Source organism: Nanorana parkeri, unplaced genomic scaffold, assembly GCF_000935625.1.
Source record: "Nanorana parkeri isolate BGI_ZX_2015 unplaced genomic scaffold, ASM93562v1 scaffold27, whole genome shotgun sequence".
Lineage (NCBI taxonomy): Eukaryota > Metazoa > Chordata > Amphibia > Anura > Dicroglossidae > Nanorana > Nanorana parkeri.
This window is the reverse complement of record NW_017306295.1, coordinates 1866576-1880778: the sequence shown is the minus strand read 5'-3', so window position 1 is coordinate 1880778 and position 14203 is coordinate 1866576. Positions and strand designations below refer to the sequence as shown.

At 38.8% G+C, this 14203-nt stretch overlaps 1 protein-coding gene across 1 annotated transcript in view; it reads right to left on the bottom strand.

The window, feature by feature from the left end:
- The window catches only part of SFMBT2 (Scm-like with four mbt domains 2), a 128561-nt gene that overhangs the window by 58787 nt on the left and 55571 nt on the right, over positions 1 to 14203 (bottom strand). Inside the window, exons 5-8 of the mRNA XM_018566472.1 lie at positions 9955 to 10201; positions 6610 to 6707; positions 3929 to 4030; positions 1418 to 1565 (exon numbers count right to left, since the gene is read on the bottom strand). Coding sequence (XP_018421974.1) covers positions 1418 to 1565; positions 3929 to 4030; positions 6610 to 6707; positions 9955 to 10201 — 595 coding nt within the window. The remainder of the gene's footprint in view (positions 1 to 1417; positions 1566 to 3928; positions 4031 to 6609; positions 6708 to 9954; positions 10202 to 14203) is intronic.

The following is a 14203-nucleotide window of genomic DNA, read 5'->3' as shown; positions in this document are numbered from 1 at the left end:
GAAAAGAACGCACCTTTACCTTGGCTTCCGTAGTGCAAGGGTGAAGTCATCATCCAGCAAAAACAAAATCCCAGAGAGTGCTCTGTACTCATGAGAAGATGTTGCAACACACTGCAGGATCACTTTCTCAGTGAGATTTTGGCTGCTCGATATTTCCCTGAATCTTGCCAAAATGAGATGATGTCACCCTTGCCCAGACACCACGGCTAGAAGCCAGGGAAAAGGGAGGCATATTGTCTAACTTTTTTTACCAATTTCCCATTGGTGTTGTTTGTAAGTTTTATTCAGCGTTTCAGGATGAGTAGGGGGGGGCACATTTAAAAAGTGGACCTTTTTTGTTAGGTGGAACATCTGCTTTAAGATATTCACTTATCTCTATTTATTTACTTTTCTTATTTTAAACTCCTGAACACAGTGATCCACACAGATGCTTATCTGCCTGTATTTGTGGAGCCCTAACTGTAATTTTTTCCATTATTCTGTCTCCTAGAGCAGTAAAGGTATTTATAAAATTATCATGATTATGCTGTACTTGTAAGGAACCCATGGCTGCGCACTATATGCAATCACATCCTTGAGACTTCGAATCATTGTGAGTGCCCTTGAGAGCTTTTTTATTCAAACCACAGTATATAATTCATCAAGGTTGAGGTGGCTGCTCTGTATTTGTCACTTCCATTTATCTCTTCGATTTCTTGAGTGGGATTGCATTTCTCTAAACTTATTTTTGCATCACTTTATGGTACTGAAATCGTTGTGGCATCAGTGTGAAGAGAATTTAACAAATCAGTTTTAACATCAAAACCTGATTTGGGTTTCAGATTTTCAGGTCCAAAAGGTATGAACTACTGGAAACTTAACCTCCCTGGTGGTATGATTTTTTCTTTTCTTTTTTCATTCTATTTGTTTTAGTTTTTTTCCCCGTTTTTTAAAAACTTTTGAATCTCCCGCTGATTCCGCCCCCCTGCGACGTGACGCTCGCAAGGGACGGAACCCGGCATCGGCCGGAGGACACAGCGCGGCTCGAGGGACAGAGTAAGAGACGCACTGTGTATTCCCGAGTGTGGCTCTGGGTTACCGCTTATGGTACAGAAGCCACACTCGGGAATACCGACCAAGGAGGTTAATGTGGAAAATACTGTATGTATCTAATGTTTTATTAATTTTTTTTTCACCATACAAATAATTGTTTTAAATATAATAAAGTTGACAGTAAGTTACACTTAGGACTGTAATGTTAATAAGGAATAAAGATGATGAGTCATCATCGAGTATATATTATTTTTGGTCATAAAAGTCACCAAAGCATCAAATTACACCTATAAATCTTTTTCTTTACGTTACTGCTCAAAGTAAAGTATTTATGACAATGTTTGGACTCCGGGATAAAAGCACAGGGTTATGTAGCACTGCATACCTTTCGGAGGAGTGAGATTTACTCCATTTATAAGGCACCATTGTACAGGCAAAAGTCCCAGGGAATCAGCATGGCAGAGCATTGACACATGTTTTGCTTCTGGCCTCAAATCATCAATAGTTACTTGGAAATAAAGGTTGTTAAAAACCTAAAATTCAAATGATACAGTCAATTAATAAACATGCTTTACATCAGCATTGATAATGGCAGATGTAAATTACTGACACTTACAACAAATATATATCATACACATCACAAGGTGTCCTACTTGCAAAATGTGACAGTTTAAAATGTTACATCATATTCATAAAAATATAGCATGATCTATGGGAAGTGCAATACCCTGTAAATATTTTAAGCATTAAACATTAAAATGTTATCAATGTTTTTCAGTACATTGCGAATCTTTGGGTGTGTATCATTAACAAAGAACCGGAAGGGTCCAAGCAGCTCATGTGGTGAATCGGAAGGGTCCAAGCAGCTCATGTGGTGTATCTGGATACCCTATGCGTTGGCTGGTTCCTGATGCGTTTTGGCCGCTGCTTGTGGTGTGATGGAAGATTGGAGAGATCATCTTTTCACTTGTGAAACCAGCTCCTTCCAGGTCATCTGACTCATGACTACATGACGTTGTGGGCAGCAGCCAGAGAAGCCGCTAATTTTGTACTTATTTTGACATGATCCAGAATAAAAGAATATAATACTGTATGCAACACCTAAGGTGTAACAAATGGGCTGAATGCAAACACTCCACCTTTCTCCAATGGTATCCAGTTATAAACATGTATTACAATAGACATAGGGAGAAGTTATCAAGACTAGAGCAGACAAAATCATCTGAAGCAGATTAGCACTGCAACCAATCAGCTTCTTTCTCTCATTTTCAAATCTCAACTGAAGAGAGATGATGATTGGTTGATATGGGCAACTGCTTCAGATTCTGTCTGCTCCAGTTTTGATAAATCCCCCTCATAGTACTTTACATTAGCTTCAGCTAACTTCTAGGAGCAAATCAATTCTGTAACACCACAGCTGTACATACACCACATTGTTGCTTAAAAATAAAGTGAAGATGTGGGGCACAGCAGCTTCTCCTTTTGTAAAGATGTATTGACGATAATGTTATAAATGCAATGAACCTGTTTTTCAGCATAGTACAGCCTAAAATGTGATTAAACTGGGCTAAATTTTTACTTTTTATAGCCGGGCCCCTATCCAACCCTTTCAAATGATTCATGAAGTAACAATTCATGAAGTAACAACAAGTGCTGGTAGAGCTTTGATTAGTCTTACAGGTTTCTAGGAATCCAGAAAATGCTGGGAGCAATGACATTCAAATGCTATTTCGTTTAGCAAATGTCAACAGCTGGCCCACTGCTTACTGCCTCTCCTTTCTCACTTCTGGCCACTAAGTCTGCACAACTTGTTTAAACAGAATCTACCACACTGCTTATTTAGGGGAAAGTGACAGGATTTCTTAATTACTCCCAGCTCAAAAACTGACAGAGGTTCTATTCCTTTTACACTCTGTTAAAAATGAGAAAACCAAACGTTTTGGCTGATGTACTTTAAAGCCCAACTCCAGATTTTCAGTGTAAATCGTTTTTATTTCCCCTAAACCTTTTTTAAAAAATGCAGCGTTCACTGCAATACTCACCTCATCTCTGGCGGTCTCCCGCAGAAAGTCCAATATCTCCCCCCACCCAGTAAACTAGAAGTCAGCGCACAGGCAATCATGAACATCTGGACTACAGATGGTGCAGTCTACAGCCAGTCTGCCAATGCTACTCTACCTTACCCACTGGCCAGCTGGTCCAATAACTGGGAGGAGGTCAGAGGTCACATCTGACTGGAAGAAGATTTTAAAGTACGTACACGTAAATTTTGAGGGGAAAAAAAATAAGAACTATGTAAAGCGATTAGGGGCTAAAATAATTATGCATCTTTATTTAAAGCCCATTTCTTTGCACTGGTATTTAAAAAAACATATATGCCAGCAATGTACACTGAGTGTACATGAAGCAGCCATTTGGATTTGCCTCTGTTTTGCATCCAATCTGTTTTTTTTTACAACTGAGCTCTCCCTGAGCTCTCAACCCCCCATTCATTAGTATTCATAGTGGCAACCCCCCAGGACAGTGTATTGTGTGCAAAGGCAGAGCTCATGTTTAGTGATCATGTTACACAGAATTGCGGGGATTTTGAATTTGTAGGACTCAGCGTAAAAAAAAGGTTATAAAAAATGAAGAAAGTCTGCAAAGTTAGTCATGAAAACGTGGACACTTGTACATCATCACTACACCTCTACATTACCACAATAAATGCTAATCACTTACAAAGGTGGAAATGGACTTTAAACTTGAAATTGGGATTTAGGAGTCACAGCATTAGCATATCCCAGAACCCCCTGCTTAAGCTTCATGGCTTGTGAATAATAAACCAAACAGATAGATGTTCTCAGCTTCACTGAAGTGTATACCATTCATATACATTGTTGTCAGTGTTACTTACCTTAGTCACAGTTGCAGGACGAATATGACAAGGCTCAGTTGGGTCCACTGCCTCTACTTTCATTCCAGTAGTAAAGGAATGGCTCCTTAGGTCAGCATGATCCTTTAAAAAAACACATAAATTCCATCAAATCAACTAAAACAATAGGATGAACTCTATAATGTGTTCAGTATTTAATGTCACAAATAAATAAATAAGTGTGGACCATTTAAAGTGTAGTTCCACTTTGAAGTCATACAGAACATTATACACAGCACTGCAAGCTGTTCTAAACAATATCAGAACAACCAAGTGAGTGTTCCCTTATTAACAGAACACAAGGCTTGGGATTGTTAGCTCTTTGTTAGACAGTGTTGAAATCTACTTTACTGCCAGCATGGTACAGACAGGGTTAATTATTGTGAACATAAACTATGCAGCCTCCTCCTTAACATTACATGGGGGAAAGCGAGGTAGGATTGTTAAAGTGACATTAAACCCTCAGATTTTTTAACATAAACCAGTACTGTAATGTGTGCCTCACTGTAATCCATGGTTGTTTCCCTTCTCTTTGCTGCTCTTCCTTTTAAATCCGTATATTTTCTCATGCTGGGGGAGAACTTCCCTTTGCAGCTGAGTGCCTCTTCCTGTAGTGCTGGCTCAGGTTGCAAACCTACACACAGACACCATGTATCCATTTCAGAGACAAGGCAGTCTGCTGCAAAACAGAAGTTCTGCCCAGCATGAGCAGAGATGCAGATTTAAAAAGAAGAGCAGCAAAGAGAAGGGAAACAACCATGGATTAGAGTAAGGCACACATTACACTATTGTTTTATGTTAAAAAATATGAGGGTTTAATGTCACTTTAAGCATGTAAACAGCACTTAAAAAGGTAAACATGAATTTGTAAATATTTTTTTAAGATCTACTATGTAGAAGGAAACATGTAACAAATATAAAGCAGAAGGTGCTATCCCAAAATGGCTGTAATAGTGGAATCACACTTCAAAAGTCTATATAATCTGATCCAAAACCTGAAGTTACACGCTTTTGGAAAAATGTTGTTAACCTCTCATTTTCTTAAACTGGCCAGTAAAGTTGAGGTCAATGGAAAGAGCATTATTACTAATGATGGATGAATTGTTCTGTGTGAGCCAGGACTCCTCCATCTAACCAAATATATATATTTATTGACATATAAACAACATACTAGTACACATATTTTCATGGTGAATCAATGATTCATTACTGGGTGAATTGATATGCTTAGATGGAAGACTGAATTCCACTGTATATATACCTCTGAGGGCAAACAAAGCATTTTATGACTACATTGTGCACTTTAATTCCAAAGCAGGCAGCATGCACATCTATTAGCGCACCAAGTGGAGAAAGAGATGTCACCAACACTGGAACTTGGGAATGAGACTGACTATCAAATGTGTCATGGCACAAAAGGACACCAAAAGATTCCAAAGGGAAACCGTGGTCTCGGAATTGGATAGGCTGATAAGTAAAATTTAAAATTTTGTCTGCTTGGTCACTATGATTTGGTTACTATGTTGCCTTGAAAGGGGCACTGCAGTGCCCCAAGATGTCAGTAAAATTAACTTTGTTTTACAAAGCTTTTAAAAAAAAAAATAGCTCTGGAGTGCTATTGACTTACTGCACATGGCTGGTGTCATCCATTACTGGCTGGATAAAATGTATACAGAAGTACTGTTTACATTTAGAACCATGTTTCTAAAATGTTTTTCCTTCCATCATCAGCCAACAATAGACAAAAATTGAAAACAAATGTAAATGTTTGCTCATGCCCAGCACTCCAAGTTTAACAAAAAAAGGAAGATTGTGGCAGAAAGCTGATCAAGGTGCAACTTATGGCACAGAACATTTTAAACACTTTGCTCAATTCTACTGTACAGCTTAAAGCCCTTCCTGCAGAACAAGTCAGCTGTCAAGCTATGTAATTGCATTCCTGTGGCAGATTCCTTTCAACTATGCAGAGCCTTGTGAGGTTAAATGTGTTTACTTGTATTTTCTTATACTCCACACAGCTTCTGTGGAAAATACTAATTTCAGAACTTGAGAAAGCCCATTTATCCAGTTAAATGACTCTTATATTAACTATGAAACACAGACATCAGCACAGAAGAAGAAAGAAACGCATGTAAAATGTATAACTGCATGTGCTCTGTTATTACCTGCTATTTTAATGCTAATGCAAAGTAGACTAAAGGTAAATTCAAACTAGTTAAAGAGAAAGTCACAAAATGCAGCAGCATAGTCAGTCTGCCAAGTGCACTTCTTTGGCCCTTGGGCTAAATTTTTGGTTTATTAAATAGTCGACACAACAGCCAACTGACGGAGCATACATAGCAGGCTGCTGCTAATTGTGAGGCAGTGGATTAGTCGTGTGAGTTTGCAATAGGAAGAGCTGTTAAAGGCAGTATCTCTAGGTTTACAACAAATTCACACAAAAAATAATTTAAGAAATGTGTGTACAGTGTGGCATGGTGCTAACATACTAACCAAATAGATTTTGGGTTTACGCAGACTTTAATCTAATGAGAGTTACTCTACTTCCATTTACCGAGCATACACGCAACTGTTTGGAGCTCCGTTACCATGATTTTTGTGGAGTAGGGTATAGGGTTCATGATAACCAGTTAATGGTGAAGTGGAATCTCTTATTCTCTTACCTTAAAAACTTCAACGGGTAAAGGACACCTTGCAGAAATTATCAGGGACTTCTCTAGGGCACATTTCCATTCAGATATGGTCTTCAGTGGACAAATGTCTGAAACAAAACACACATTCAAACAATTTATCATAGCGTGCACATAAAATGTTTACATTTTTAAAAGACAAGATTTTTTTCAGCATTTTGTAGCATTCAATGTGTTCTCTACAAAAATACAATTTAGACCTGGTTCACACCTAGGAGTTTTTCTCAAATAATGGATTTTTGACAAACGTCTGCTGTTATTTAATCTTTTATTTAACCCTTTAGTGAATGGGTAGGGGTACAAGTATACCTTACTCATTCACAAGGGGGGGGGGGCTGCATGTGTGTGCCCTTTTATTAAAGGGGTACCCTGATGTGAATAAGCCCCATGCCTGCACCCCCACAATCAATGCCCCAGGGCTTGTGGGGAAGAGGCCCTTGTCCCCATCGGCACGGGGACAAGGTGCTTTTCCCGGGGTGACCCTGGAAAAGCACCCTCCCAGTACCGAGGGCATGTGACCTGGTATGGGGGGGGGTGCTCGCTCATTCCCTCCCCCTTTCCAGCCCTGCCAGGCCTATGCTCGGATCAAGGGTTTGGAATGGAATTTTAGGGGTGCACCCCATTTTCTTTCCCCGCCATTTTTAGGGGTAGGGTATCTACCAGACCATAAGAACCTGGTATGACTTTGAGGGGGAACCCCACACACTTTTTTTTGTTTTTTTTTACATGGGGTCCCTCCTAAATATTCCTACCAGAACTTAAGGGTAAGGTATGACTTTTGGGGGGAACCCCACGCTTTTTTTTTTTTAAATGGGGTCCCTCCTAACATTCCTCCCAGACCTAAAGGATCTGGTATTGTTTGGGAGGGGGAACCGCAGGCTTTAATAAAAAAAAATTATATATATATCATTTTATTTTCTTTAGAAATGTCAGTTTTGCTGCAGCAGGTTCTATACATCGTACAGATGTGTCGCTTTACAGGCAGTATAAGGGGACCCACCAGGCATGATAATTAAAGGAATTTTTCATTTTTATTGTTACCCTTGAAGTGATGTTAAAATCACTGCTCCTTCAAAAACTGCATTTTTAAAAAGTTTTTTTTTTCTCATTGATTCCTGTCCCCCAGGGCATTACCCGACTCCCCATACACTTTTTTATGGCCAATAAATTGCATACAAGGCTTCAAAATTGGGACATTTGATTTTTAAAGTTCTACCCCCATAGACTAGAGGGTTTTTGCGCATTTATTCACAAGTTCATCCATTGCCCTCAATGTTTTATGAGCTGCCAATCAAAATAACAGGAAATAACCGCATGTTGTTAATGCCTGGTGATCATGTCACTGGGTGTAATAAAAGCTTTTTCTTGCTAGAGGAACAAGGAAAAATTAAAAAAATAAGGCTAGGTTATGCTCTAGAGGAAGACAGAGAGGTTGAGGGTAAATTTGGCTTATACAAATCACTTAAATTCTCTGATTAGTAGTGGATTGCCAACAGGGGCGGACCTAGGAAACAAAGTGCCCTGGTGCAAGATTTTTTCTCTTTACTTGGATGCATTGCATCTCTCACCTGCTCTCCTCCTTACGCCTTCTCCAGCTCTCCTTCAGTTCTCCCAGCACCTGCCCCTCTCCCGCTGCCTGTTACTAGGGACGCAGCTCGGGGTCTGAGTGGGAACCTATCGGACCCCACCCCACCGCTCAGAAGCCAGTCGGACACCCCTACCCCCCCTTTGGGCCCCAGGAACCCTGCACCGCCCTGTATTCCATGAAAGGGGGGGTCCATCTCTCAGGGCCGCCTCTAGCCTCAGACCCCGGTGCAACTGCACTGGCTACGCCAGTGGTAGTTCTGTCCCTGATTGCCATGTATTTATTATATTAAAAAAAGGTTTGTTTCATCTGCTCATTTAAAATTGGATCAGGAAACATTTGTATGTTTGTAGACCTTCCCTTATGCCTAAGCATGCTTGGGGTGAATCTTTAGGCCTGCACAGTACTGGTCACTATAATACTGGAAGAATGATGGTAGGAGAATAGATCAGAGTGTTGACCTCAACAGTGTGTGGTGGTGTTCTCTAATTCTCCAATCAGCAGGTTGTAATGAATCAATGACCCTGCTGTTTCCTTTAACTGCTGTGGAGAAAAGTAAGGTCAACGAGATGGCTATATTGTCAAACAGGGCTGTCTGAATCACAAGACTGGCTAAACAGAATTGCAAATATTTTGGTAGATGAGATAGTTCACTAATATGGATTTCAACCTTTTATTTAGGATTTACATCTTTTATTCTGTAGCTTGTTTTACAGGCATCATTCACAGTTTTTACTTTTAAAAACGTGCATTCTTTTAGTTAAATCTTTATAAACGATAGATCATAGGAAACCAGAGAGCTAACTCGTTCACACCAAATCAGGACCAGATCTGGAGGAGTTTCTGCATATGCAGTGTAGTGCATTTTGACACGTTTTTGACGAGTTGCAGTCTGGGATTTTTTTAGCCAAAAATTTTTGATGAAGAACACAATAGAGCATGCTGCAGTCTTTCCACATGCTCTGAAACTGAACGCTGTGGTGTGAACTAGAGCCCAAAATACCATTGTAATACATTGAATGCATTTTTGAAGTGTTCTGTAACTGCTCTGCTCTGAATCTGCTCCGCACTTGGTGTGAACAAGCCCTCAATGTTCACACACAGGAAGGGGATGATTTATATTGCACAGCTTATAATAATGAACATAAGCTTTAACTATTAACCTTCACACTGAACGCACATGAAGGTAGTAGGCTAAAGATAGACACAACAGAAACCTAAAGCATAACTAAACTGAAGTAACTTAACAAACCCGGTCGTTAAAGATCTGATAAGAGAGCAAGGAGTGTCTTTTTTATTGGAATCCTAACTATGACACGTGCACAAGGTACACGAGGAAACAGCTCTGACAAAGTTCAATAGAATCCTGTGTGTAGTTAAAATTGTTCACCATCACGTAAAAATGAAAAAAAAAATGTATAGACAAACAGGGAGTAACTTTAAAGGGAACCTGTGCCCAGATCATGAAGCTTCTATATAATAAATCTTCCTTAGCAGTCCAACAAGTGCACAGACACTACTGGCTAAGGATAAGGTCAGTTGGAGGCTGTTTATGATGTACTTGATATTAAAGTAGAGTGCCAATGAAAACTAGTGTTTAAGTAGCAGTTCACCTAACCCTGTCTTGAAGTATTTGTGAAGTGTTGCACAAATTGTGTGACAGGGCCAAGAGGATTTGTGTTAAATACTTTAGATGGCAAGAAAAAAGATCTGAGCATTTCTTCACAACGTACCCAAAGGTGGTTCCATCCTGCACTGGTTTTCTTGACACCAGCCAACAGGTCGAAGTCTACAGTCCAAGTAAAACAACGACTGATCACAGGCATCTGACTCCTCCAGTCCGACATACCGCAGTCGTAGTCTTCCACCCACATTTTCTATCACACTGACTATCCAGTACAGAAAGGGGTTCTGGGAGTCCTGAAGCTCTATCAGTGAATCCACTGTAATGAGGTCTACTGGGGTTTTTCCTCGAAGAGGCTGTTGGAGTAAAAAATAGATGATTTAATTATATGGTTAAACTATAACCCGTAAAAAATTTCAAGGCAAAATGTAATTTATTTGAGATATATAGTAAGTTTACTTAATTATGATATTCTGGCTTGGATTTCTAATGTAAAATACAGAAAAATAGAATGGTTTCTGTGGTCTTGACAACATATTTATAATATATAATACCCATACTGCTCATTATAGTAATGAGGAAAGAGTATTATCAAAGTGTTATCAAGTTTGACACTTCAGCGGTTTCTTTTTATGTTTTTTGTTTTATAAAGTTGTTTCAGTGACTATTAGATATATTGAAACATATAATGCCCTAAGACTCAAGTGGTTAAGTTTTGATCTAAAATTAAAACTTAGCATGTTTGCAAATAATGTATTTGTTATGCCTGTATCTTTTGGCACATATTTCTCTATAAGTGAACATTGACAAACACTATCAAGCATATTCAGGAAACCAGATCTATGTAAAAAAAACTCACCAACCAAACATAAATGATTCTATAATTACTGTTACTTCAGTTAACTGAATTTAGATTGTTTGTTTTTGGCTATAGTAATATGTACATTATCATGCCTGTTTGCATTGCTTTGTTGAATATGGAAGTGTATGCATGAACAGTAATTGAAAATGTTTGTATAGGTTTCTGGCAATAATATAAAATTCCATTTTAATATTTTGGGCATAATACTCTAAACTAGACACTAAATATTGCATATTTTAAGTGTCATTACAGGTGGTATTATTACTTTCTATGGTATGACAACCCCAATTGCAGGGCTGGATTTACTATAAGGCTCAGTAGGAATATGCCTTTAGGTAGTAAGACAGAGGTGACTTTACCTATTGTTGGCAACCACACATTTCTCCCACTATTGACTCACTGAAATACGGTCAACTTCGATAAGCTTTTTTACACATTGTCACAATATACTAAGCCAATTTAGGGCCAACAAAACAATAAAAAGTTACGTGTAACAGTGGTGATCTTATAGTGTTGCTTTGGTGAGTAAAACTAGCTGTAGATTTCAGATGATTAAGTAGACATTAAGAAAAGTTCTGTTTGCCAAGCTCAAGCAAAACTATGGATGAAACGAGTGCCTAAGAATGTTCATTCCTATGGAAAAAGTAACAGTAAGGAGGCATTGGTGGCACCATTTTAAGGAGGAGAAATAATAAGTGGGCACTTTCAAAACATGTTCAATCAATGGTTCCCCTGAAGAAAATGTCCAGGCTAACTAATGCTCATCTGGTATCTATAGCCAGCTTACAGAACTCCTACCTACTCCTACATCCCTTTTACTACAGATAATGATAATGTAATGTACAGCTAATAACAGCAGCAATGAAAGTCCAATGGCCTTATTTGATACAGCAAACAGACATCATCATATACCCATCTGACAGGACAAAACTGAAATCCAATTACTGTTGCTCGGTGCATATTCATATTGATCTTTCTAATGCCTTATGAAAATGATCAATATTTAAATGTATACTTTTCCTTAATTTGACTCTGATTTCTAGCCCAACTCAACAACACTATATCAATAAATGATGCAATTCTCATACTCTGCCTAATAAAACATACTTGCCGTTCAAAAGTGTGCATGAATTTATGTAAAAATGAAGATGCATTAGTTATATACTAAAAGTCTTTTAATCACATAAAAGAAGAGATTTTAATAGTGGTTATCCACTGGGCTCCGATGACCCCTTTTAACAGATGTCATAGACAAAACCTGAAAAACATTTTTTTTTTGTGGTATTTAGACATTGTAAGATGGTTGCCCTGACAACTAACTGTCCTGCAGTTAGTGAACACCTCTGTTCTTTCTTTTTTTTTAAAGGCATATCATACTATGTGTTAAGAAAAGAGTCACTTCAAGAGTAAACAACATTTATGGTGTTAACTGTATAAAATAACAGAAGATTCAGCCTATGAATTTTCTTTAGGTCTAAAAACATGAAATGTGATATTCCTCAAACAGCTTTTAGCCCCATTCTGCAAGGAGAATAAACTATATATTTCTTCAGCTGAATAATTAAAGTGACACTAAACTCAGGAGTTAAACTTTAAAAATGCATTCAAGTACCTTAACTAGTAACAAAAATGTATCTTATTTGTGTATCACTCAGCTGTAGATCCTCAAATCATCTCTGAATTCATACTGACGCTGTCCTTCCTTCTGGAGGGTGGCTACTTTTGTTCCCCATGGTCCCTGTGTGCGTTATAAAGTGGCCAACACTACAAGCTCACTCCCGTGAAGGACTATAATGTCACGTTTAGGTTCGTAATTTGTATTGCTATTGTAGTCCATCACAGGAGCGAGCTTGGAGTGGTAGTTACTCTACAACACACACAGGGACCATGGGGAACAAAATTAGCCACCCTCCAGAAGGAAGGACAGTGTCAGCATGAAATCAGAGATGATTTGATAATCTACAGTTGAGTGATACACAAATAAGATACATTTCTTTTAACAGTTGTGGTACTTGAATGCATTTTTAAGGTTTAACTAATGAATTTAGTGTCACTTTGAGAGTGTAAACTAATATCTGTGAATGAGCCATTATTCTATATTCAGCGAGTCCTGCACAGCAAGCCAGTAATTCTGGCATATTATTGTAACGAGCTTGAAGATACACATAAGTTATTGTCTGACAATGCTCAACCTTCTTCCTAAGTGGAATTTCACATGATGCCACTTCTGTTTTTTAAATGGGAGGTCTCCAGATCTGGCATTCCTCTACTTCCTTCTTTACTTGTCATTTATAAAGTATGACTTTCCAAAGTTACTACATATCGACAGCGGCACAAAAAATGGTTCCGTATCTTTTGATCTGCTAAAGCTTACAAAAGTGTATCTAAATGTTTCTGTACCTTTTTCATTTCTCTAGCTTGTTTTAGTGCTACAAACACATTCATGGGTTGAGCTCCCTCACCCGCCGTGAGCTCCCTCACCCGCCGCATAAGCCACGCCCACCGCACGCTGAGGACAAGCGTCTGGCCCTCTCCTCCCGGTGAGCTTCCTGACTCGCCGACAACCAACAACGCCGCTGCCCGCCGACAACACCGTCATTCAAAGTAAGTCGAGATCGGCCGGGAGCTTTTTAATGTTTTCTGTTGTGTTTTGGTTTTTTTTAAGCGGCACACTGCAGAACATTAGCAACTATAGAGGAACACCAAATCCCAGCAATAATACATTAAACACTCTGTATAATGTATTATTGCTGGGATTTGTTGTTCCTCTATAGCTGCTGAATAGATTGCTAGAATACAATCTTGACTGATGCACTTTATACGTTATGATGCTCATTAAATAAACCTGACTGCTGTACTCTATACACTATGTTGTACGTTGCATACTTTTTAACAAGATGTTTATTGTCTTAAAGCTGAAGTTATGTGTAATAGTGTGTATGCCATTACCTGCAGCAGCTGCTTCTTGTAAAAATCTTCACTTCAGTGTCCCCTTCATAGCCACCCGATGTTACACTCATTAGCAGTCTTCTGTCGCTGTGAGAACCTGCGGTCAGTCTAGTCTGTAAATTGCTAGTCTGAAAAGTTGCGTTGCTAGCCTGACCCCTCTGCTTTCTCAGTCATTCCCAGAGCTCATATAACTATTATTCCACAATGCATCAAGTTCTGTGAATGGATAGTGGAGATTCTACCATTCAACTGCTCTCTCCTTCATTCATACAAATCGTTTGCATTTGTGGGATAATAGTAATTCAAGCTCTATGAATAGCAGAGAGAGTAGAGGAAATAACATAGAGCCTATTAAAACTATTTACTTGAGGCTTGGCCGTATTTGAGCAGTGAAAATGACTTTCCTTCCTAAACTTTTATACAATTTGAGGACCCTGCCAATCCCAATTCCCATGTTTGCCTTGAGATCTCTTCAAAACTCAGTCATGTCCTTTATTTGGCAATATAAGCGCCCCAGGGTAGCTAGACGGACTGTATATCTTCCCTG